We start from the raw sequence: 26,754 nt of genomic DNA on the forward strand, positions 1-26,754 counted from the left end.
TCGACCAGGGATCGAATCACTACACTAACATTCTAGATATCTACAATAAAATTCTTACAAGAAAAAGGCCTATTTAAATTTGTACAATGCAATTGCTACTATCATAATGGTAATTTCAAATATACAAAATAAAATCCAGATATCCATTATGTAATTTTAAATATCCAAAATACAATGTGACTAGTAAAAATGTTAATACAGACATCGGATCACACTTCGTATTATGACTAGTCAAAATGCAATTTTAGATATCTACAAATACGGGTTATGATAGCAACAACGTCACTGTTGATGGATATGTGTTTTATTTTGGATATCCGAATTTAAAATTGAAGTTGCAGATATTTATAAATCAGTTTTAATAGTAATAATGTGATTATGGATATGTTTAATTGAATGGATATCTAAAATGTAACGAGTCTGGTTCGATTAAATGTTAATGCTATGCCGCCTTTTAACGTCATGGATTTACAATTGCCTACGTATGCGTGACGTCAGAGTAAACTGGGATCAAGACGAGCAGAAACTTAACTAACATGCACTGCGCGCCGATCACCGGTGATTGATTCCGCGCAGAGGTTTAGTGTTTGTGTAATAGCTCCTCCTGAACGCTAGACGTCGCTCGTTTGTAATCACGATGCAATGTTAAGACTCATCTAGCGATGGACAAGTTTTGTGAGGTAAATATGTATCAGCAACGGTAACTATATTATAAGAATTAACAAGTTGGCACCTAAAAAGTTAGTCTAATATTAATGATAGAGGGCAAGAATCTATCTGCTGTTTCGGGGAACACAAATCAAAACTCATTTTTACGGGCGAAATAAACCCGGCGATGTAAAGCTGTTAAATCATTGCTGCACATCGATTTTAATTGTCGCCCAGAAGGGGACTTATGAGCGAAGTGGGCCTGTACACATGGTGCTCACTGGCTTCTCTGTGATGTTCCAGGACACAGTAAAGGTGCCGTTTGAGAGCAAATTCATCGACGCTGTCATGTGTGTCCCTGCCTCAGTACAAGATGCTGGCACAGCTGTCATCCTCACCCATGGTGCTGGTGGAGACATGAACTTCAAACATCTGGTTTCTTTGGCTCATGCTCTGGCATCAAATGGTTTCCTGTGTCTCCGCTTCACTTGCAAAGGTTTAAACCTGGGATATAGAGTGAAGGCTTACCATGCTGTGTGGGTAAGAGTTCTCATTTATGCAAAGACAGACAAGTTCCAGCTTGGTAATGTAAGTATGATTTGGTATCAGGAAGCTGATACCCTGCGCTTTCTTCCTAGGACTACTTGAAATCACTACCGAAATTTACAGTAGAGCACATATATGTTGGAGGTATGTATCTACAAATAAAATACACACTGCAGGCCCGAGAGGGGTTTCAGTGTGTGCATGCCTTTGTATTACATAAAATAACTGCATCATTATCAAGTTTATTCATATTCAGTGCATCCAGAAACTATTCCCAGCGCTTAACTTTTTCCAAATGGATTAAATTCAATACCCCATAATGACAACGTGAAAGAGGTTTGCTTGAAATCTTTGCAAATTTAATAAAAAAGCAAAAAACAAATTACATGTACATAAGTATTCATGAGAATGATTTGGAAAAGCATACACCTGTCTGTATAATGTCCAAGAGTTAACAGTTAATGTCAGAGCCCAAACCAAACCATGAAGTCCAAATTATGCCCCATCCAACCTGATGGAGCTTGAGATGTGCTGCAAAGAAGAATGGGAGAAACTGCCCCAGAATAGGTGCCAAGCTTGTAGCATCTTACTCCAAAAGACTTGAAGCTGTAATTGGTGATAAAGGTGCTTCAACAAAATAAGACGATGAATTGTTTAATTTTTTAACTTTGAATTCATTTCAAACAATTTTCTTTCACATTGTCATTATGGGGCATTGTTTGTAGAATTTTGTAGAAAATATTTGATTTGGATTCATTTTAGAATAAGCCTGTAAAAGGCACCCACATAACAAAACGTGGAAGAAGTTAAGTGCTGGGAAAACTTTCTGGATGCGCTGTATGACTGATGCAAAAACAATGCAGCATTTCCAAGTTTTAGGATGATGTTTTTATTCAAAGATCGACAGCTTTTGGCTTGTCCCTTCAGGGGTCGCCACAGTAAAATGTGTTCCGCACATTGATTTGGCAGTAGTTTTTACAGCGGATTCCCTTCCTGCCAGAACCATCCCATTTTACCCGGGCTCAGGACTGGAATGGGTGGGATTCAAGCCCACGGCCTTCTGCGTCCCAACCCAATACCACTGAGCCCCGAGGCCCCCCAGGATGCTGTTTTTATTAAAAAATACCACTAGCATTAGCTCATAAATTATAACAACATACAAAATACAATTCTGTCAACACTGAGTGGCATTTCTTGGCTCTGCGTGACCTGTCCACAGGTAGGTCGATGGGATGCCGTGCTGCTGCAGCTCTTGCCAGGCAGCTGAGTGACGAAACGGAGGATTCACCAGAGGGTGTCATCTGCCTGTCTTTTCCTCTGCACCCACCAGGACAAACGCATGCCTATCGGCAGCGCAGCGAAGATCTCAGGGGGCTGCCTAAACACATGTCGGTACTGTTCGTATCAGGCACTGAGGACAACATGTGTGATAGGGTGAGAGGTGGTTATAGGATTTTCCTTTTATATTTAAAAACACTACGTATGTGTGTAAAGGAGCAGCATGGAGGTGCAGTGGTTATCACTGCTGCCTCACAGCTAGAGGGTCCCCGTTACAATCCACCATCCAGCTGCGGCCTTTCTGTGTTTGCATTACTCCATGCTTGTGTGGGTTGCCTGCGGGTACTCCAGTTTCCTTCCACAGTCCAAAGACATGCATGTTAGGTTAATTAGTGACTGTAAATTGCAGGTAGGTGTGAATGGTTGTCTGTCTGTAGTTACAGATAATGGATGGATAAAAGGATGTCTAATAATTTTCATTATTACTTGTTTTATTTGTGTGTGGGTATGTATCTATATACACACATATATATATATACTTATATATGTGATAAAACAATGACAAGTGATACGTCTTGTCTTTGCTTAGGGTCACTTTGATGAAACGATAAAAAAACTGAAAGCTCAAGTTGAGGTTTTCTGGATTCAAGGAGGCAGCCATGGCCTTACAGTGAAGGGGAGGTCAGAAGATTCTGTGCTGGATGAAGTGAACTCACAAGTCATTACATGGATGAGTAAACAAAGGCCAAATATTCATTGATGTTATTGATGTCTTTGTTTTGATTTTCTTGAATAAAAAATGTAGAATGCAAAATGTGACATATTGTGATGTCTTCATTACTTCAGAAAGTTAATTGAGACATTTAAAGCTAGTTTCATTTTGAAGCTCATTGGAATCCTGCCTCTGTAGAGCATGTACAGCTCATTTTATCACTTTGAGCCAAGTCAGCAGCGGTAAGATGAAACTACACACGTTATTGTAAGATTAAAGTGCCTCCTGTAAAAATGTTAATTGCATTAGAGTTTCTTACAGCCAGTGGTGGAAAGTAAAGTACAAGTACTTTATTACTGTACATTATTCATGTATCTGTACTTAAGTAGATTTAATTCTGACTACTTTGACTATAACTCCAACACATCTGAGGGCAAATATCTATCATTTTTACTCTGCGACATATCTAATCAAAGTTGCGTTACATGTTAGAATCATGTTTATTTACACATTCCATTTTTTTCCATTTTTTTTTAGAAAAAAGGAATCACTAGAGCAGCTTCATTGAACTAGGGATTCTAATACTTTAAGTAAAATATAAATTATGTAATTACTTACTTTTACTTAAGTAAAAATGTCAGCAGGTGCTTACTTTATTACTAGAGTACATTATTGTTTACTTATCAGCACTTTTACTTTACTACAGTTTTTGTGTACTTCATCCACCACTGCTTACAGCTACTGTAGGTGTTTTAGTTACAAAAGCCATTATCGTAGCCTAGGCAGGCATCTAACAGCAAATCATTTCTCTAAGACTCTCTCTATGACTTGCAACAGTAAATCTGAAATGTTCTTTTTGACTAAAAAGAAGTGAATCACGGAGATCTGTAGTGTATTTATAGTAGTGCTATTAAACGTTAAAAGGTCCACTTACACTTTTTAAGGTTTTTTTAGAAATGTTAAATGTAATGTAAATGTACATTACTACGAGTAAAAATGTGATTGTGGATATCTTTGCTTACCATTATAAAGAATATACTTTTGGAGAAATGTTAATATTGATATGTAGAACGTCATTACAGAATGTGGCTGCTGTCCCCTTTAACATGACCTCTGACGTTTCTGCGTAGTCGAATACAATTGGCTGGCTGACTTCCGCCTGTTTTTTTTTTTCTTCTTGGAGAAAAGCATGGCAGGAGAACCGTGGAACAAAGTAAACATCCCGTTCCCAAGCGCCGTTTCCAGTGTTCGAACACAGTTCAGCTCAAAAACAGGTACGACACAGTTCAGATGCTAAAAGCACTACATCTCACTTTGCTACGTGACATGTGGCGTAAAACTGAGCGCCAATAATGTTGCATGTATGTTGCTGGCAACGCACGTGAAGGGCATGGATCCACCTTCATATACTCCTATACGTCTGTGAGATGGTGAAATGACGAAGTTCGGATGTTGTCGCTGTTTTGCAGGTGCACGTGTAAAAGCCGTGTTGGTGGAAAACGAGAAGGTCCTTAAGCTGATTCAGAGTGAGATCCTGCAAACGGAGATACGAGTTCTCTATGAACTGCTTTACATCCTAAATAACAGCTACACAGGAAACAAGACTTTTAAGGGCTTACAGCAGGTGAGAGCTCTGGATAAAGCCACTAAAGGATGCTATTAATTTAGGATTTAACTTGCGGTAAACTATTACTTAGAGGCAGTGTCAAATTAGACCAGATCCCCATAGTTATCTAATTCACCCAGCAAATTAAAAATTTCAAAATTTCCTGTCTTTGTTATATGTTTCATCATTTCTCACAGGTTGAACAATGTATAAACCGTCTGAAGAACATGAACCTCGATATTGCTCTTCAGGACCTCAATGATCTGTGTCCCAATAGGATTCAGAGGTGAGTATTTGTTTAGTGAGATGTCTTGCTTTTGTCCTATGAGTTCAGTGTATTGGTTTGTAAGTCATCACTGGCAAAGCTTGATTCTGCTGCCATGTGAAAGTTTTCCTTACAATAACAAAGGTGGGGTAAAACACCCCAAGGAGTCAAATTCAGTCAAAATCTAAATGTTCACCCCTGTTGGAATTGTTTACCTTTTTTTTGTTGCAACATTGAATTAACATTGAGTCTGCCTACCACAAAAGGGAAAAAACTGCCAAATATATACATATTTTTTAGAGGACTGAGCATCAGGTGTGGTGAGGGTGATGTTCCCAGTCAACCCATGCTGGAGTGGCTGTGTCTCAAAGTGCTGGGAGCCGCCCAGCTGATGAGCTGCACATTGAGTCGCTGCAACAAGGCTTTTATGTATCTTTTCCAGATGTGGCACTGTTATAATATACATGCATCAATATTCCTGATGAGTCAGGTGATAGAAATCTCTGAAAATATCCTGTTTGTGCAGATGTTGATCTCTTTGCTAAGGTTAGGTTTGAGGCACCTCGCCACCTTGATGGAACCTCATGGGTTTGACCTTAACATACATTTTAATTCAGACTCACAAAGCAGCAGATGAAATGGGAGGAGTTTGTTATCTTGAATATGGTGATAACCAGCATGCTCAGTCGTCTATGGTGAGTGTGTTTACATCATTGTGACAATCATTTGTGGAATTAGAACTTAAGTCGTTCAACGTAACTGTATCTGTTGGTTTTGAAATAATATAATTTGTTGTTTGTTCATAAATGGCTTCCATGGTCTAAACCCACCTGTTTTTGTGCTACATTAGGGTGATTTTCCGTGGCATTTTGTTCAGCTTGTCCACTCTGTACCAGCAGCTCCTGGAGTTGCTCAGAGATGTAGCCCATGCAAAGCCCATGCCCTTCCTCACAGACTTCAGCCTGCCGGCAGATATGGCTCAGTTCTTGGTTCCCTCTGACGCATTTCATCTGATCAGACAACGTAAGCTTGATTCCCAGGTGAAAGACCCCAAGGAAAGTCAACAAGGGACCAAGATCTCTTCTGTTAAAGTCAAGAAGAAGGGACAGGCAAGGAAGGCTAAGGAAGACCTGGGTGTTGCTATTAAAAGAGGTGTGGAAGTCTATAGTATTTAGGTGAAACTGTGCCAAATGACACTTGCTGCCCTGCTGTATGATACAATCACACCACTTATTAATATACTTTAGATGAATTTAATTTGAAAATGTAAAGCAGTGACTCAAACACATGTCCTCAATGAGCCTTACTTTGACCCCTTGATGTAAAATGAACTGGCATTGGTATGAGTCAAGAAACAAATGTCTTACTTTTGTGAAATATTGTTTTTGCTTGAAAGTTTTACTTTTTTCCAGACATAGTCCGTGACGCTGATATGAAGCCATTTCTTGAAGTTTTCGGGAACTTCACAGAGGTATTTGAGCAAATCAGATGAGACAGTTATGAAATATTTATTCCATTACTTACATAATATTTAGTAACCAAGTTTTGTTGCCTAATACTTCTATTTTTCTGATTATTTTGGCACCCAAGGGGACTGTCATCCCACAGGAACCTCACAGGACATACAAGAAGAAAAATGAGTTCAAGAAACAACTGCGAAATGCAACTACTTTCAAAGAGATGGCAACCCATCTAAATCAGATGATCCTATGGTGCAGATCTGAGGGGATGAAAAAGGAAAAACGTCTCCTAAACTTCCTGCGTTTAAAGTGCCAGAAGATGAAATCTCTAGAGGAAGCAGGATACAAGTAAGGGCAATACTACCATACAGATTTGTTGAGTTGTGTGTATTTACCTTAATGTTCTGAGACTAACTGTGCACTTTTGTAATTTTCTCAGTGTTCATGGTAAGTTGCAGACCTTCAGGCAGGAAGCTTGCTGGGCTTCATCTCCTCAAGGATCAGTGCCTAGAACCTGTCGTTCCTCTATTGCATTGAGGAGAACTACTTGCCTAAGAGCTCGTTTTCAGTCACTTAAGGGAAATTTTAGGTATTCCAGAATCAAAACCGGTGTAAAAAAGAAATCCCAAAAGGAACAACAGAAGAGGACAAAGTTGTCAACATCTGGACTGTTGGGGGATGGTCACAGAAGGACTTCATATGAGGCATCCTCTAACACCACTGAATGTGACAGGCATGATGATATAGATGATATATTTTCTTCTTTAGGTTTGTGAAGGCGGAATTAGATTCATCTAAGGCAGCAAATAACTGTGCAACTGATCTGAGTGTGCATAACGGCACATTTTAAAAGAAAAAGCCATGAATTGAGTTAGAACACTTCACCTAACAAAGCAGCACAGTACTGACTGAAAAACAAACTAGTAGAATTGTATTGGTATCTTTGTGAATCCTGAAAGTCATTATGAAAATGGAACTGCAGTTTGGGTTCTGGTAGCAGAATAGTCAATTCTGTGATCAAACCATTTAGCCATATTATTAAACCCTTGCGTATCACTTGAATGTTGCCTGGGTTAAATTTGGGTTTCGTTCAGGTGTGCAGTTAACTGATAACTCATATTCAGGCATTTTAGTTTGAAAACATCTGCTCATCTGACAGTATGATCTTTTAATCTGTTTCTTGTATGTGCCTTAATAGCCCTCACTAGAATTTAAATATAGTATTTTTTTAAACATGTCTGCTTTAATAAATTTGAATTAAATCAGTTTTGCTTGAAATCTTCACACTAAACCCATGTGCTACAAAGGTGATTCTTATTTTCACAATGTGTAGGTTACAAGTACAGAAGTTATGTTTTAATAAAAATGCACATCCTCCATGTTCATATACTGTATAACCTACATTTCTGCACAAAAGCTGATGAAGTGGTCCATAGAGACAAACTGTGTCTTAAAAAGATTTAACAAGGTGACAAAGTAGCCAAAATTAAGTTTGATATTTGTATTTCGCCTTTAGACTGAAGGTGTACATTAATAGTACACTAAACTTTGAATAAGGCTTTAGCTCCTTCGACTTCTTCTGCACAAGAGCTAAAATAGGTTCATTAGAGTTGTTATATGTACATTTTGCTTTGCCCTGTGAAGACAGCACTTTATTAGCCTACTATTTCTATTGCTCAAGGAAATAAAATGTGCCATGATGAGCCATGCATTGCTGCACATTAACCAATTGTAAATTGTCGAGTTAATTAAAGCCATCTTATAAATCTGTGAAGGGCTTTTGAGATGAAGCAAGATTTTGGAGGAAATTTGCATTTTGTTTGTAGGAGAGTGAATAATTAATGCTTTAATCAATACCAAACTGCTAATTATTCTCTGAGAATATGAAATGGCATCATAAAGCTATAGAGGTGTCAGTCTTTTTTGGATTGGATTTTTGTTTTCCTCTTTTTTGGCCTCAGCAGTTGGTTCTTGATGTCTAAGAGTTGTGCACACACAAGTGCCACCACAGTGAAACCATGCAGGTGTTTGCCACTCTGTAAAGACCGTGACTGCTCAGGAATAGGGGCTCAACAAACTCAGAGCTTAAGGGTTTTGTTGCCACTTTTTTCTGCCCACCATCCTATCCTCCTTTGGCAAAGAAGACACTCATCTTCACAAATACAAAAGTGCAAATTTTCCTCTTTACTGAGCTTGATGTTTTGACCACCAGATTTATTTGTGCATATGAGTCTGCAGATTCCTGGTAGCTCATAGCATCAGGTTGCGAGGCAAAAGGAAGCAGGATTGAATCCCACCCCGCCCAGCCATCAAGGTGTTTGTCTTGAGTCCTCATACAATGGGAGGGTTCTGGCAGGATGGTGTAAGGGACTTGCCGAAATCCGTTGATCTAGTCTGCAGATTTGTGATTCCTGTGCTTTTTTGGTTTCGTCTAAACTAGTTAACCAAGATCTACCGTTGTACTTATAAAATCTTTTTAAAATCTTTTTTCTCTCTGCTGGAAGTAAGAGTAGGAGTTCCACATTCTACCAGAATCCCTATTTTAACAATTGATAGTAAGTACAATGTGGAAGGAATATATAAATGTCAGCACAATTAAGTAAACTGGTCTCATGTAGGAGATAAAGCAAAGAAAACCAATGCCTTTGTTATTGTCAAATCTTTCCCCAGTACACAGTACACTGTATAAATTAGTGTACAAAAATATGTTCCTTACTGAAAATAGACAGTGTTCGAGTTTATTTGTTGTAATGGGTGGTTCTCCAGGGGTTCTGCAAATGTATCAAGTTAATGCTGTGCTGACATAATGTGACCTAAAACATGAGTAAGAATATAAAGGTCTGCAATCCCAATATGCTGCTCAATTTATTTTCTTCCTTTCTTAATAGTAGCAGGGGCCAGAGCACACAAACACATGTATGCCACAGGATGAATCAATCACTACTTTTTGTGCACAGAGACAGAAAAAGCTGAGTGGAGCCATAGAGGTAAACCTGGTGCATCGAGTATTTTCAGTTCCATTAACGCTCAGCCTGTTCTCCAACAGCTCAGTGATCTAAACCATTAAGTTGTATGCAGGTCCATGACAAAAGTAGAGAAAAAGATCAAGGTGAAAATCCTCATTAAGGCCAGAGGGGAATTCTGAAAATATACAGTGGATATATTAGTGTCCCAGCGTGGGGAGACACTAATCTATGTACATCCAATAGTATGATTATGATTTTTTTTTGAGAAATAGGAGGCAACATCCTTATACATGTAGTTGATTTTTAATTTAATTTTTTTTTTAATTCTGTTGTCAATAGAGGTAAAATGTCCTTACAAACACAGGTGGTACTACCTGTATACATGTAATACATGATATAAATATTAAAAATGTTATTGTTATTATTACAAATTCCATATTTAATACATTTTATGGCAAGAATATATGTATGAAAAACTTCTACGGTATGGAAAAAAAAAACACAGAGTGCAGTTCATCAGTGCTATACACAGAAAAGGCTGAGACCTGGAACATAGAAATAGGGGCAACATCCCTTTGCTGCAGCTAAGACAGAAGATAAAGTAAAGGAAAGCATGGTGGATTTGCAGGCCTTATATTATTTTTCATTTTTGAGGCCTATGGCACATACCCTTGTTAACGAAATCTGTTGGGAGAGCACAGTTTCTACTCAACTCTACAAATGTGACCTAAAAAAGCCCCCAGTTGTACCATTACCATCTATCCATTATTTCTATAGCCTTTCATTCTCATTCAGGGTCACAGAGTGTATTTTTACAGCAATAAAAATTGCATTCTCTGGTGGGTTATACCTGCTTAGTAAACTGCATGAGCTTTTCTAAGCTTCACTTGAATAGAACTTCATCTAGGCCAAAATATTAACTAGTGTGTTGCTTCCCTGTAACTACGAAAACACACCATTTTGTACAAGCTATACTAGCTATCAGCAGGGTGCACACAATTATTGATTATATCAGTTTACTTACTACACAGTATTTGTACTTAACCTCACAGCTAAGCATTTTGCACACTGCAATTTTGAAAATTTGATAGTGGAGCTTATTATTATTATTATACTATGTGTAACTGTGTGGAAATAAGAAAGCAATAATGGCAATCAATGTTTTGAGTCATTTCTAACCAGCTAATTATAGTTGTCTTGTTCCAGTTGCATAGGTTTGTGATTTGGTGCAACCAAACAAGATATCTAAACTAATCAATAGGCTAATCTAATTGAATGGTCTGCTTTTCTATTGGTACTCAAAGCGCCTTCCACTGGTCCTCATTCACCCATTGACACTATATATACCTTTTTTGTGATGTTTGGCCAATATATTAGCGTCTTCATGTCCTTCCTACATGGGCAGGGACCCAAATGAAAGACAAACCCTTTTTGTGCCTTTTGTATTTTATGGATTTCAAACTGAGGATCTCCTCTACACAATTTTCCTTACCTGATGATTAAAATTGCTGCCCAGCTATCTGATGCAATCACTGCACTATTCTCGCTCTTCTCCTCTAACCACTGCAGTGGATACAGGCTCTACTGTATTTTGGGATAACAACAGCTGCTCCTGTGCATCCTGTATCAGGGTCTTTAGAACCATCTGCAAATAAAATTATCTTATCTCCAAAATACTGCTCTATTTAAATCTGTACAGTCAATGCAGGTTTATCATCAGAGTTTTTCTTTAATTGTTGCTGTATGTTTGAATCTATCGAAAGCGTTAAAATTAGCCGAAGAGGGACATTTGAATATGGGACTGCTCGACTGTAAAGTATGTGACTCCTAAACTTTCTTCTTTTACATTTCCAATCCAGCCAAAGCTTTTTAAAGCTAGTTACATTGTGCTGTAGGATGGAAAATTATATGAAAGACGTAAATTAAAAAAAAAAAAACACAGACACACACACTGGCTTACTATTATTAATTCTGCCAACGTTAGTTTTAATTCGACAACAAGTTTTATAAATCTGGAGAAGCTGTAGGGTACGTCACATCCGGTCATGTGCATTTTAACTTCCGGAAGGTGGGGTTTTTGTTCCAGGAGCGGTTTGTATTTGGAGAACCAGTGCCTCGATGAGTTCTGTTAATGCAGTCGTTCAGGTAGCATCGACCAAGGGCAGAAATTCGAATCCTGGGTTGGTAAGCCTTCATATATGTACTGAGCTAGAATAACTGAGCGTTTGTTAACACAGTGGTTACAGATAACAAATGGTCTGTTCTTAGAGCGATCAGTGTTCACAGACGTAAAATGGGTGCAAATAAACTCTTAATTGCTCTTGGATTCAACAAACCAAAAGTCACAACATTAAATTTTTATTTATGTTACTGTTTTTGTTGACTAAGCTATCATTTACCATATGTAACGTTATGTCAAGCCGCCAGTGTTGTATGCATAACATCAGATGTCATGTTAATCATTGGTAGCTTAAGTAAACGAGTGGTTAGCTAAGTAAGTTACCAGCCACTGTCACACTTTACCGATGTTAAATATATGTGAAATTTGAGGGCCCTCTCAGTTTTTCTTACAATGCGATGGCGGGTTTAGGTTCATTTAAGCAAACTGTCCTGCCGTGGTGTCTTGTTTAGCAGTAACGGTAAGTAACGTTAGCTTAACGTGAGTCAAAGCCAAGTCCGGTCCGTGAGATTTGTGTTGATGGGCAGCTGCCGTTTGATGCAGTCGGTAGCTTCAGTACGTTGATACTCTGTGATGTGTTTAATTAGGATGAGTACAAAATAAGGGTTGGTTCTGTTGTTAAAAGTATTTATTGTAATTGTGTTTTATGCTACAGGAAAAAACAAAACAAACCAACAGAAAAAAAAAACATTTTCTGACAAGTTAACGTTAGTGTTGAAAATGTTGACGCACCCTTGCAGCCTCAGGATTTCTTGGTGGTGTAATCTGTACCGTCAGCAAAACAGTCTTTACACAAGTTGACAATAACATTTAGCCATGTATCTTACAATTCTGAATCCTTAATCCATTAAGCTTGTATTACCAAACAATATTCCCTCTACTGTATGTCTGCTCTTCTTTCTAACAAAAATTATAGAGCTAGGCCAAATATAATTTTGCATGGACCTCTAGTCACTGAAAACATTTATTTCTCTCTGATCACCATGTGTCATTATAAAGATAGCACAAAGCATTACAGAAATATAAAAGTAAATCCAACTTAGCCAACTGCCAGTGGATAATGTGTACATGTATGCAATATAATAATTTTGTGCTTAGCACTATTGTCTTTTGTGATGCTCCATTTTTCACAGAGGTGTACTGTTTCTAACCCTCATCACAGTTCCTGTTTTTGTTTTGAGGCAGGTTAAGGGGGAACAGGATAGTGGTGGCTTGTGGCATGTTTCATCTCATTATTTATAATAACATGTTGAAAGGGAAGGCATTTTGCATTATGTGTCTTAGGTGTGAAAAATGCCTAGATTGGGCAATGATGTTTCCTCCAGAGTCTCTGTTTACTGAATAAACAAATTGATGAGATGCATTAGAGATGCAGTTAAGGCAGTATAATCTATAATCAATCGGGATTGTTGTTGACAGATTTCAAAGCACTAAAACATTTGTTTTGACATATTTTGCACATTCGAGAATGTTGCAAAATCAGTGTTTTAAAAGAAATATATATATATATATATATATATATATATATATATATATATATATATATATAAAAAAAATGGGTGAAAACCCAATTAAAAGGTAGCAAATCTGAGTAAAATAGGTTTTAGCGTTGAGATATTGTTTTAAAATTATTTATTCCTGTACTGGAAGCAGTCATAATCAACATAACGACAATGTTTCTTGATATGACCCTCATGATTCAAGTGCTAATGTGCTTATGCTTATCTTCATCATGGTTTAATGTTCATTCAGAGAAGACTGTCTTGTTGTATAAAAACAACTTTATTAAAATCATAATGCTCTATCTGATAATATCAGCTTAATTAGTTCAAGTGATTAATTGTTGTTGCTTTACATGTAGTCTATACTAAGCAAACACATGGTCAGAAGCCTTGGCAGATATAGTCAGTTTTAGTAAGTTCTCAAATTGGGATGTTTTTCTTAATTGTCTGGTGTGAAGAGCCAGTACTTTCCTATAACCTCTTAACCTCCTGAAAAAGACTAAATCAATGTAAACAGCTGCTGTCTGTGAGGACTCCCAAGTTTCCAAATCTGAACATCCGATACTGTATGGCCCTATTTTAGCTTTGTAGGATGGTGAAACCAGTGAATCATGTAAGCCAGTTAGCAAGAGTTCCTCCTATACCACAATTAACAGGTTTGGACTGACATGAAGTCAGCCCCTTATAAACAACTCATGAACTCAATGCTGATACCAGCACAATCGCAGCATGTTCAGGGAAGCACATTTAGGAGTTGTTTAGCAAGCTTGTACAGCCCTAGTTGCTGATGCAAATGTTTTTACAACTTAGAGGCTCGTGTTATGTATCCCAAGTATTTTGTGTTTTTCCCACCACAACACAATCGCTTAGTTTACAAATGACCATTTCAGAAATTTCAAGAAAAGGCTTAAAACATTTTGATCATTGCAGGAAATAAAACGAATCCTTGTAAAAATCTAGTTTACGCCAGTTAAATGATTGCCTTAGCATCATGAACACTTCAAGACACCTGGATTCTGTGTAAATCTGGCTAAAAGACAGCTTTCTGCATAGTTGTAAACTTAAAGCAAGAAGTGATAACACAGGTGGAGAAGTGCTTTGTGAATGAGGCTGAACTAGTTCCAAATTCCTCATCTCCTTCTGTCAAAAATGTCTGGATTTATATCCCTGTTCTTCCGCCGTGGTCTTCGTCCTCACCTAAATGAGTTTCTAAACTATGAGTCCTGTGGTTTCATCCCGTTACTGCGGCTTGTTGTAATCTGTCATACATTGACAGATGCCACAAGGCTTCATTTCCCTTGCTGGTGCAGAGAGCTCCATCTGCTTTTCTGACCAGCTTTCATTTTCTTATGAGGTTCCCGAATGTCCTGGGTTTTTGGTGTGTAATATAACCAAAAGAACTATTCCACTGGCAGGTGGACTTACTTGAAATTCTCGAAGAGGTTTCATCATTTATTGATTTGTTAATGCTGTTGTTCAGGATTTTGCCAGTGAATATGGAGGGAAAGGTTAAAAAAATTGGCATGAGGCCTCGTTTACTGGACTTGTAAAGTTAATAATTATGTGCAGGGGATAATGATAAGATGAAGATAAAGCCATATCAAAGAAATTTAAATTGCCTATTCCATGTCAGTTAGGAGGAAGGGAGGCCTAAGGTATTTTTATAAGCTATCTGCCTGTCAGTTGATGCCAAGAAATTGGGATTCCCAATTTTTTTTTCAAGCTCTGTGAATCTAACATTTTTTCTAACACAAATACAGTATGTGTTATTGCTACTTTATGTGTAAGGTATCAATTATGAAAAGCAGTCCATCCAGTTTCCTACAAAGAGGAACAACTTATGCTAATAATTGTGCTGTTATAATTCAGCTTTTGCATCACTTCCCCCCCTAAACCCCCTACTGACATCCAGTTTCCAGAGGCCTGTTCACAAAGGCTGATGGGGAAACTGTACATGCAAGTTATGTTACCTACTTAAAAGTTTCACTGTGCATCACAGATACAAGAGCCACAAGTATACAAATGGCTCGGAAAGTTTTAATACCCCTTCTCTTTAGGGAGAAAGATTTATTATATTCTCATCATATTATTAGAATTCACACCTTTTACTAGTACATGATGCATTAGTTATCCTTAAGATGTATCGGGAATTTGGTTGGCGTCCACTTGAATGAGACTTAGTATAGTTCAGATTGGCTTGTGTACGATCTCAATTTACACAGCATTTTAGTACATTAAACATGCCATGAAGCCCAACAAAGTTGCTGTGAATATCTTTACTGTAATGAAGGAAAGGCATATGTTTAAAAATTGTACATGTACAAAGCTGTGAGCTTTATGTTTGTTTTTTGTCAGGAAAATGTATAACAGTAGAAATTTGGAGTCTAGTAGTGAGTAAATGGGAGTTATGAACATGTATAAAAGTGTTTGCACCCTTACACCCAATTGAAGCTATGCAGTTCTAAGCTTGTGTCTTTAGTTAGTATCAGAGATGTTGTTGATCTCATAAGTTAAACAGCTTGTTTGAAAAGGGAGAAAGCTCACTGTGCTGTTAGTATTATTGTGTACACTTCTTCTTTTCCTTTGGCTGTTCCCTTTCAGGGGTTGTCACAGCGAATCATGTGCCTCCATCTAACCCTGTCCTCTGCATCCTCTTCTCTCACACCAACTAACTTCATGTCCTCTATCACTTCATCCATAAATCTCCTCTTTCCTAAGCTCTGCTACCTCCAGCTCTGCCTCCTGTCTTTTCTTCAGTGCCACTGTCTCTAAGACGAACAGCATCTCTGGTCTCACCACCGTCTTGAACACCTTTCCTTTCATTCTCGCTGATGCTCTTTTATCACACAACACACCTGACACTTTTCTCCACCTGTTCCAACCTGCCTGCACTCACCTCTTCACCTCTTTTCCACACTCTCCATTGCTCTGAAACTTTGACCCTAAGTACTTAAAGTCCTGCACCTTCTTCACCTCTGCTCCCTGTAACCTCACTGTTCCACCTGGGTCCCTCTCATTCACACACATGTATTCTGTCTTACTGCGGCTAAGCTTCATTCCACTGTTTTCCAGACCAGACCTCCACCTCTCTAGATTTTTCTCCACCTGCTCATAGTAGGTGTATTATTATTATTATTATTATTATTATTATTATTATTATTATTATTATTATTATTATAGTAGTATTATTGTGTGCACAATACACAATAATACTGAACATGGACAGGAAGAAAAAAAGTGTCACCTAAGAACATAAATAAATATTTCTCAAGTATTAGTCACAAAACACAAAGCTTAGTCTTAAGCATAAGTGATCACCCTTCCAATGACAATAATAACTTAAAACAAACGTCTAAAAGCAAGGATTTCCAGGAATGAGTAGGAATAAAACAAGGCCCTAATCTGAAGTCCCATGCTGTGAATCCTGATCCAATGCGCCATACAGTCGTAAGAAGAAGTTTGTAATTCCCTGGTTTTCAGCATACATTGGTAATGAAACGTGATCTGATGTTCACCAAACTCTCAAATATCAACAAACACAATATTGTGTTTCATGATATTGTTTTTATTAAACATACAAAGTGATGGTAGGAAAAGTCATTGAAAGCCAGGGCTTGTGATGTCAGGTTTTTGCATAGCCAGAGTCTATCATGAAAACATCATGATTTGGGGCTGTTCTGCTGCCTTTGGAGCCCAGACCTCAACCTTAAAGAGATGTCGTGCAATGAGCCCAAGAGACCTGTTCACATTAGACTTCCTAATAATGACTAATCAGTTCTATAAGAAACAATGGTCCAAACATCTTCCTGCACATTGTGCAGTTATTCCACCATCAAGTTATCTGGTGTATTCAATAAAGACATGAAAGATCATCAGCTTATGATTATTTGTTAAATTTTGTAACTTTGGTGAGGACCAATTTATGCAGAAAACCAGGAAATTGCAAACCGTATTATTACTATATGTAAGGAGCTGAAACTTGCAGTCAGCAGAAGGTACCGATCAGACATGAGAGAAATGGTGCAGTTTACCTGGGCAGGGTGGGCAAAACTACACGTTGAGAAGTTGTTTCGGATTGCACTGGTTGCCCCAACAAGGTATACTACAAAATATGACATTATGGAACCAAATAACAACCATATTTTCATTTATTGTGTCATTTAAACTAAATTGAAATGAAAAACAGGGTTTGATCTGTCAAACGTGAAACTTATCAAAGAAACAAAATTTAGGGTTTCTTTAAGTGAAAGGGTCCCAACACTTTTTTCCACCTATGTAGTTGGAACAGTTGGAATTGTCTGTAAGTGGGTGCTGTGTTCTAAACTATTCTATGTATTCATATTGAATCAGTCTGGTTGAGTGCTTCAAAGACGTGAATTTTGAGATAAAATTGTCGGTATCACCTGCACAAAGATATGTGTGTCACAAGCATTTGCTTCACCATGTCATTGTGTGATGATGCATTTCTTATAAACCGTACCACAGCAAGGTGGGATTTCGTGTGTGAGGCATTGTTCTGCTAGAAAGGGTATCCGCGAAGACGATGACAATTTCCACATGAATAAGAAAATGGGTTTAGAATGAAGATTCATTATAGCAAAACGGAACAGCCAACTAAGTGTTGAAGTAAGAAGGATTGTAACACAGAGAGGATTTAGTTGCTTGGGTTTTGTCAAAGGCTCCTGTGTGCACTCCCCTGGCTGAGACTTGTTAGTATGCAGTGAGTGCTTTTTGCATCTACATACTTTTTTTTTTTTTTCTTTAACGTGGTCCAAAGAAATACCTCATCTTAATCAACAGTCATTACTATTACTGCTTTTTCGTAAAGGAATACATTTCTGTGATACCTGTGCTGTCACTTGTTAATAAGTTTTGCATTGTGGATTGCTCTGTGATGGAGTTTAGGATCTTGAATACATGTTGCTCATGACTGGTGTGACTCATCTGGGTGTATTGTGTTAGTGACAGCAAGTTGTATTTATTACTAAGTAGATAGGTAGCTCTATATAATCCAAGGATTCAGCACTCCCTCACATTTGAGTTGACGAATATATCAATTCTGAAATACAAATTAAATGGGAGGAGACAAATGTTTTGAGTGTCAACTGGGACCTTAGTGAATGAGTGTTGCTTTGCTAGTAGCAGAATTATCAAGGGACGATCTGTTTGGACAAAGCTTAGTGGTGTAAGACTGGTGCAAATAGGTTGAATATTACAACACTTTATGGAGAAATTTCAAATGACCTATCCCGTAATGTAGATTTTTGCATAGCATCCATCTTATAGCACTCATATCCTCTTACACTTCCAAGATGATTGGAATTTTGCAGGTTGTGAAAAGCCCTAGTTTATTCCATTGATAGAGGGAGGAAATCCTCCCACCCCATGACCTCGGGAATGCACAGAAAGCAGGGGAGTCATCAGATTTTCTGCCACTACTGCTCAAAGCTTTACACTTATTCTACTTAGGTTTTTGTATCGGTTGAGTTTCTAGCTTCTATACACGATGAAGGGTACAGTGACAAATCAAACCGACAGTAAATGAGGAGAGTTGAACTTCTTTTATTATAAGGTGATAAGGAAAGAAGTGCCACTCAGCATTTTAATGTCTTAAAACCAGCTGATTTGATTGATAACAATTTGTAAAGGGTGTTAGCTGATTTTGGTTGGTGTCTAATCAATCAATGTACTAAGCTAAATAAAGAGCATTGGTACAGTAATTGGTGATCAATTGGTATACTCCGCACAAGTCTGTTTGCTATTATCTTTTATCAGTATCTGTGTGGGTCCTGGCCAACCTTAGCAAATCCCTGCCAAACTGTTAAGATGAGAAGGGAAGGAACACTGGCCCGTTATCCAATGGGAATCTTAATGAATTGCTGTAGCCCACACTGCACTGGTGTCATCTATATTTCAGGAGCTTAACAACCAGAGAGGTTTGTTAGGCTGTACCCCCTCCTCCATACCCCAACAGCCCCTGAAAAGGACCAGGACCAAGCAGACTTCAGTTTCGTTTCTCGGTCAGGACTAAATATTTATTCATCTTTTTCCAGTGGCCTCTATTTCCAACCTGTATACAATTTATGGTAAACTGCAGTAAGTGGAAATACAGTAAGACCCCACCCCTGATGTCTGAACTTCCTTTAGAAAGTCAGCATTAGCCAGTTTCTTGTCTTAAGTATTTATTTACTTTTTTGTCTTCAGTTTTATAAATTGTTATTAATTCATGCAGCGCATTGCAATCTCGGTGTAAGTGAGCTACAAGTGAATTTTGAGTCCTATGCATAAATGCAGTTTGGTATAGGTTCTCTTGGAAGGTGTGACGCTTTGTGTTTATGTTAGAGGTTATATCCTTCCTGGTAGCACTGATACTGGCCTGGTTACTGATAACAAAGACAGGAAGACCACAGGTCAGATTTCCTGATCAGGGAGAGTTGGACTGTGATGCCACATCTAGCTTCCACAGCCCTCGTTCTATAGTTACTTCATTGACGGCTGAAGTGGCAATTGGTTTGATGCAGATCATGTGTTCTGCTTTCAGACACTTGAAATGCTCATATGCACAATTGCACATTTATAATTGTCTTCACATCAGGAGTTTGCATTACCTATATTAAACAATGGGTGACGTGTCATAGGGTTCTGTAAGGCCCTAACTTCCTCTACATCAAACAACCACCAGAGTTTTGAGGTATGTAGAGTTTTTTTTTTTTTTTTTTTTTCTGGTCTCACTTCTTAGCAGTGTCTCTTGATCTCTGATTCACCGTAAAAAAATTAAATGAGATGCTGACTGTTGGGGAGGAGCAGATTATGAATAATGTCATGAATCATCTAAGTGCTCCCATTATTGTGGCTTTTCAAGAGCAGGGCAAAGTAAAACAAGCATTTGCCTCCTTTGACAACAACATTATTGAGTCATGTAGCAGGCTTTTTAGGATGCCAGGTCAAAGTGTCAGCCTCAAGTCTGGTTCTATTGCTATTCAGCTCAAGATGACATACATTTGCATTTAAATAATCTGACATCTGTTGAAAATCTGGCATTCTGTACCAGAATTTAAACTGGTTGGGTTTTGGATTTAGTAGCTGAATGTTCAACTAACCAGCTAGGGTGTAACCTGGACAACAATAGTGATTAGTTACACCCCAGCTGGTTAGTTAAACATCAACTCATATTTTATTCACAATAGAACATAAACAACATATCAGATGTTGAAATTAAGAAATTTTTACCATTTCAAGGAAAATATTAGCTCACTTTGAATTTGATGGCAGCAACACCTTTTAAAAAATGTTGGAACAGGGTGACGTTTACCATTGTGTAGCATCCCCTCTTCTTTTAACCACTGTCTGTGAATGTCTGGGAAGTGAGCAGACCAGTTTCTAAAGTTTTAGGAGAGGAATGTTGTCACATTCTTGTCTGATGCAGGATTCTAGCTGCTCAACAGTTCTGGGTCTTTGTTGCCGGATCTGTTTTTATTTGTTTTACACGTCTTCCCACCTTTTTTGGAGTTGGAGTTTTAAATTTGGATCTGATTCATCCTCTTTCTTCATCCAATGTGACATCATCCAGCAACATGCTGCATTGACCAGACATGTACATGCAAGTGTGAGGTTGAACTTGGAAGGAAGTAAGGTTAACCTAAAATGGGATAGGTAAAACATAAATTTGCAAGAAAAAGGGGGAAATGTATCAATAATAATGGAGAAGCATAGGAGTGATTGCTAAGCAAAGTTAATAGGAAGGGAAGGTGACTGCTTAAAGCATGTGTAGTGTTTTGGTGTTGTCAGTATTTGTATTACATGTAGTGTAAAATGTAAAGGGTGGTTTATCATAGTCAGCATGGCTATGGCTATGCTATTAGCCATGTGCATGTGGAGTGTACATGACACTGTATTTCGTTTAAACTTAGGTTAAACCTGTAACATTGTTTTGGGATGAAGGGCTCATAATTCTGGTGGCTATAATATCATGTTATATGGTATTTTTCTTTTCATTTTGTCTTCGTAAGGTTATCAACCTCTTACTGCTTTAATCCTGTTTCGTCTGGCTTTGATCCTGTTCTGAGTTTTGTTACTGAAGAAAGCTTCAATAAACGAGGCAACACCAGAAGAAACTGAGCTGTTCTTGCGTTTCCTCTCGTTGGCTTATTCCTTTTTCAAGTTTGGGCAGTTGTTGAAACAGAGACCCCAGACAACTTCACAGCAAGTGGACTATCGTGGATTGATTTGCAGACATCCCACTCTTAAAAAAGTAATCTGAAGGAGCTGCTGACACTGGCAGTTATTATCTAATTTTAATAATTATTTTAATTATCCAATTCATTGATATCTAATTCAAGCTAATGTAATGAATGAGTTACCCATGGTTGCAATATATCTTGTCCACAGATGACTAACAATGGCAGTCATCTGTCATCTGATGACAGCTGGCTGCATGTGACGCTCTTCAGACAATCATGTCCTTTCTGTCCAAAAGCTTTGCAAGTTAAGACATGGTAGGCAGATATTTATGGCACGGTCAGTTTGCCCTGCACTCGAAGTTGTATCCAACAAAGATATAGGATACTGTGAAGTCAGATGAAAGCAATTAACTATGAGCTTTAACCTTCTTTCGGAGGGTAGTGCCATTATAGAGCAGATAGATGACCAGTAACGTCTATCTTCTTTTGAATGCGCTTAGCACATGATGCCCTATTTTAATGCTTTTCTAAATACCGTCTTGCAGTGGAGACTTCATTACTTCTGATCAGCTGCAATGACCTTTTGATGGCGGACTTTATGAAGTTCTAGGATTCATGAGTAGGCAATTTGGCACTTTAATGTGAAGGGTGGTGGTTAGGATTTAAGATTTGTTGGAACAAAGCCTAGTGCCTTGGCACAGCAAGTTACTGTCATATAGTGAAAGCTGTTGAGTAACAACTGCCATCTGTCCCTGTACTTGTCCCCACACTTCTTATTGTAGTGTATGGAGGTTATTTACTAGTCATTCATATGTTTCTACTTTTGTCATTCACAGGTTGTGCCAGAGTGTTTGGGTGCAGAGAAGTGTGTGTCTGTCTATGTATGTGTATGTGCATGTGTGTGAGGGTGTGAGAGGGACACAAAAAAGAATCCAATGATGGCTACTAGTAAAAGTAAAACTCAGAGTTCTCTGGCACTGCACAAAGTGATAATGGTGGGAAGTGGAGGCGTGGGGAAATCAGCCCTCACCTTGCAGTTCATGTATGACGAGGTGAGTCAACACACCCTCCTGCTTCAAAAGTTCTTATAGAAAAGCAAAGTTTTCAGTTAACCAGTTAACTTTTTATTTAGCTTCTGTCCTTAACCAGATTTTTATTGTTGGCCAAAATAATGATTATCATTGGATAAGTTGTCATTTCCTCCTTCACTCATCTACCAAGACAGAAAACAGTGGAGCTCCTAAATGTCACATGAAAGTAAGACCGTGATTGTAGCCTCAAGTGAGGGCAGAGATTATGACTGTTTAGCTCTGGTACCAAGCAGCACAGCATGCAGAATCATAATCACTCCAATGTTCGTTAGATGGCTTAGATTCCCTTTGATTTACATTTACATTTAGTCAATCAGCAGACGCTTTTATCCAAAGTGACTTACAAGTGAGGTACAAGGCAGCAAAAATCTAAGTCAAGGAGAAAACATCAAAGCAAAGTCCTATCAGAAAACCCGAGAATTTAAACCAGCTACATACAATGCCGACTTATGCTTCGACTTATGCTTTATGGGTGTAAATGCAACTGTATCAATTGTTAAACTTCAGAGTCCCTGAAGAAATACACATTTTTTCATTCCCAGTTTGTAGAGGACTATGAGCCCACCAAGGCAGACAGCTACAGAAAGAAGGTGGTTTTGGATGGGGAGGAAAGCCAGATTGACATCCTGGACACAGCAGGCCAGGAGGACTATGCTGCTATCAGGGACAACTATTTTCGCAGCGGAGAGGGATTTCTACTGGTCTTCTCTATTACAGAGCACGAGTCCTTTACCGCAACTGCTGAGTTCAGGTACCGAAATCTTGAGTATGAACAAAATACTGAAGCTCAAATGGAAATGATTTCACTCTACAAAATCTATTCTAGAAGTGAAGAAACTATCAATATATTTATCACAAATAAATATCTCTTGTAGTTAACTTCTGTAATTAAGAAAATGGTTCAAACTACTCAAAGTAATACAGCTGGGTGTTTTGACAGACATACCTGACAACAGCAACACTTACTTATTGACATACATGTAAGTGATACAGAAAAGTTTTGTGTTTGCAGGGAGCAGATTTTGCGAGTGAAGGCGGAAGAGGACAAGATCCCTCTCCTTCTGGTAGGGAACAAGTCAGACCTGGAGGAGCGCCGGCAGGTATCTGTGGAAGAGGCCAGAGGGAAGTCTGAAGAGTGGGGGGTCCAATATGTTGAGACATCAGCCAAAACAAGAGCCAATGTCGACAAGGTGCATCAAAACACACAAAATGCACAATCAAATCTCATTTAGTGTACGTGACCATGAAATGGTATTAGGGCGAACAGCATTACCGCATCACTGAGTGGTTGAATGCATCAAGCAGTTGCATGGTTGGACAATTAAAAAATAAATATTCCTAATTACTGATTTATGTGTGTAGCTTTGCCATAAATTGGCTAAAGTCTTATTTCATTGTAGAATAACTTAAACACCTTTATGTATCAGTAACATGGATTTGTGCTACAGCTGAAGCCTTCACCCTTTTTTTGAAAGTGGCAAAACATCTTTGTTCTTAACAAAGCGTAGAAAATATTCAAAATATTCATTTAACTTGGATGTAACAAAAGGCTGGAATAAAACTTCTGTTGTGTCTTTTTGTGCATTATTCAAAGGCCCCTTACTTGATTACTTATGGATGTCATGTCAGTGTTTTAAGCTGCAAAACGTAATTGTGAATCAGGCCCTTCAGTCTTTGGATCAATTATATTACGCCGTACATTGTTAAATATAAGGTGTAAAGTCAGAATTAAATGTGTTAAATACACATTTAATCAGCGTGTTTTGTTTCTTCTGTTCGTCTCATTCTCTGGTTTTATTATGGCCTGTGATCAGTAATTATGCTTCACTATAACACTGTAGTATTTCTGTCTTCTCGTTGAACAAAAATACAGGTACTACATTGAGTCCGTATGTTATTTGCTAGAGGCACAGTTGGCTCGACTTAATTTAGATTTCTTAATTTTTTTTTTTTAAACTACAGATCATACATGTTTGTTAACTGTCAATGTTATGTTTTGAAAATTATTAAAACAGAATTATTGTCCAAATCCCTGTTTATTTATTTATGGCTTAATAGTTCTAGATTTGTTTTTAAGTTTGGCTACCAGAGTTAAACATCTCAGCAGTGAAATTTTAATTGGTCAACCCCCCTAATTGGTGTATTTTCAAATTTAAGATTTTGTTTTTACTTTTTTTTTCTCTGCAGGTTTTTTTCGACCTTATGCGTGAAGTTCGAGGCAAGAAAATGTCTGAAAATAAAGACAAAAATGGAAAAGGAAAGAACAAGAGGAGCAAGAAGAGTTTCAAAGAGAGATGCTGTTTACTTTGAATTCCTCATGGACCTTCACCTAAAATGCAACTACAAAATTTTGGAGCAGAGCATCCTTGCCTGCTATTGTCACTGAAATGAAATTCAATTTTTATTAGTAGCTGGTTATAGTTTAGTGTTTAAAACAATTTTAGCAGCTCTTTGTAATTTTAATGAATCAAATTTGATTAGCAGTTTCACTGCAAAATAACAACTATCGTGACTGACTCAGTGCGGTCCTTGATGGCTCATAGTAAGCTAATGACCAAACTGCAACCAATTCTGCAGCTTCAGGCATTCTGACACCTCTTAACTCAGCAATGATACTGCCTTTGACTTTGGTTCAGTGTTTCTTACATCAGAGTTGTTCTTTCTTTGTGAATGGAACAGTTCTCTTAATTTGCTTATCTGCTCTTAATCGTAACCTTTATTTTTCTTATAGACCCTTGAGTTTGTGATTGTCCGGTTCCAAGGAAATCTCATGCTGCTGTCTGTCTTAGTAGTACTTATCAATGACACTCAATGTCCTGCCTATGGAGATGCCATAATTTATTCATCTGTTCACATCTTTATAACTTTGAAGCATGTTTGCTCCAAACTGGCTTTTGAAATTGGAAGTTGAAATGTTTTCCTTTTTAGAGGCTGACCACAGAAAATAAAACCCCACAGTGCTATCAGAGGAGTTGCCAAACAAGGTTATTTTAGGCCTTAACTCAAATCAATCATATGGGGCTATGCCATTTTTCTGGGGGACTGCTGCAACTGTAAACTGATTCTTTTTTTACAGTTTTTTTTTAGGACATTTGACTCTTGCTAAGACCTCAGAGACCATCATGTAGATATTTTAACATTTGTTTAAAAAAAAAAAAAAAAAGTTGAAGCTGTAAAAAACAAAACAAAAAAATAATAATAATAAAGCTCTAACATGTTTAGTAGTATTTTGTTAAAGGTGTTGAGCAATGCCTAGCAGGAGAGAATAGACCTGTTTTTCTCCACGGTGCTCTACTATGTTCATGGTATCTGGTCTCTCCCATTCATCTCACAGTGTGGGTTACTACCCGTTTTACAGGACTGCTGAAATCTTTGTTCTCTGCTGTGAGACAGATGTTGGCAATCCAGAGACCATCATGCTTCTGGTTTATGATGCCATTATAATCAGTAAATTTTTGTTCATCTTAACAGCTCAGATGTTCCTTTTTATTCCTTGTTGTTTTGAATAACATGCACTACAATGCCAATACCTAAAAAGTGGACTTAGTGGACTCACACTGGAGATTTTTACACACATTGAGTCAACAAAATGACAATAAAATCTGTTTGTGAATGTGCAGTGTGTATTTTACTGAGTGTGTGTGCATATACCAGAAAGCCCTAATACTAACTTTCTGTGAAACTCTATTGGGCCTGCCAAATTCTTAACTGGTGTTTAATCAAGTGCTACGATGAACAAAATGTTTCTACCACTGCCTAAACCATTCTGTCTAACATGTCCCATTTGTTTTTGTTTTTTTTCTTGTACTTCTATTACTGTGCGAATGCTTCTGTCAATTTAGGACAGTGTTGCTGAATAAATGGTTCTTTTCTTTGTAAAAATGTTGTCTCTGTTAATTGTGAAGACAGACGGTTAAAAATATCAAACTGTAGGTGTTTGATAGACTTTAGCCCCAGGAACATGTAATTAAGATATTGTAACTCAGAGCTTTGCCTCTCGCTAAAAGAATTGGACACATTGTGCCCTCCGCTGGACGGTGGTGGTACTGGAACAGCTCTCACTACAATATGTATGGACATTGTTCAGTTACTTTGGCATTAACTGCTTAAGTGAACTGTTATGGTTGTCATTATTTCTTCCCTTTGGGGCATTCTGTGCCCCATTTAAGTCAAATAGCCCACTGGTTACTCACTTTGCATTGATTGCTCCTCTGCCATCTAGAAAAGAGTGCCAGCGGCTTGTTTTTCTTGAATTTGACAGTGATATACTACCACCATTTGTATTAACCTTACGGGCCTATCTGACATGGCACGAATGGGA

At 38.0% G+C, this 26,754-nt stretch overlaps 3 protein-coding genes across 7 annotated transcripts; all 3 read left to right on the forward strand.

The window, feature by feature from the left end:
• Positions 1-571: 571 nt before the first annotated feature.
• Positions 572-3,291, forward strand: tex30 (testis expressed 30). Of its 3 annotated transcripts, XM_067517265.1 has the most exons (5): positions 572-680; positions 952-1,188; positions 1,287-1,338; positions 2,414-2,628; positions 3,062-3,291. In XM_067517265.1, exons 1-5 carry the CDS (start codon positions 663-665, stop codon positions 3,230-3,232), a joined length of 693 nt encoding a protein of 230 aa, XP_067373366.1. In that variant the 5' UTR covers positions 572-662; the 3' UTR covers positions 3,233-3,291. The 3 variants fall into 3 exon arrangements, with proteins under 3 accessions (XP_067373366.1, XP_067373367.1, XP_067373365.1); XM_067517266.1 differs by lacking the exon at positions 572-680 and having other exon boundaries at positions 687-1,188; positions 2,414-2,635; XM_067517264.1 differs by lacking the exon at positions 572-680 and having other exon boundaries at positions 687-1,188.
• Positions 3,292-4,326: 1,035 nt separating this feature from the next.
• On the forward strand, positions 4,327-7,647 carry nepro (nucleolus and neural progenitor protein). 2 transcript variants are annotated; one of them, XM_067517163.1, is made up of 9 exons: positions 4,332-4,458; positions 4,654-4,808; positions 4,988-5,076; positions 5,356-5,484; positions 5,673-5,750; positions 5,906-6,207; positions 6,468-6,526; positions 6,646-6,863; positions 6,955-7,647. In XM_067517163.1, the coding sequence occupies exons 1-9, from the start codon at positions 4,374-4,376 to the stop codon at positions 7,289-7,291; spliced, it is 1,452 nt and encodes a 483-aa protein (XP_067373264.1). In that variant the 5' UTR covers positions 4,332-4,373; the 3' UTR covers positions 7,292-7,647. The 2 variants fall into 2 exon arrangements, with proteins under 2 accessions (XP_067373265.1, XP_067373264.1); XM_067517164.1 differs by lacking the exon at positions 4,654-4,808 and having other exon boundaries at positions 4,327-4,458.
• A 3,878-nt stretch (positions 7,648-11,525) lies between these two features.
• ralba (v-ral simian leukemia viral oncogene homolog Ba (ras related)) lies at positions 11,526-26,315 on the forward strand. Of its 2 annotated transcripts, none has more exons than XM_067516519.1 (5): positions 11,526-11,661; positions 22,179-22,394; positions 22,976-23,184; positions 23,446-23,623; positions 24,621-26,315. In XM_067516519.1, exons 2-5 carry the CDS (start codon positions 22,278-22,280, stop codon positions 24,741-24,743), a joined length of 627 nt encoding a protein of 208 aa, XP_067372620.1. In that variant the 5' UTR covers positions 11,526-11,661; positions 22,179-22,277; the 3' UTR covers positions 24,744-26,315. The 2 variants fall into 2 exon arrangements, with proteins under 2 accessions (XP_067372620.1, XP_067372621.1); XM_067516520.1 differs by having other exon boundaries at positions 11,529-11,665.
• Positions 26,316-26,754: the final 439 nt, after the last annotated feature.

Source organism: Channa argus, chromosome 9 (assembly GCF_033026475.1).
Source record: "Channa argus isolate prfri chromosome 9, Channa argus male v1.0, whole genome shotgun sequence".
Lineage (NCBI taxonomy): Eukaryota > Metazoa > Chordata > Actinopteri > Anabantiformes > Channidae > Channa > Channa argus.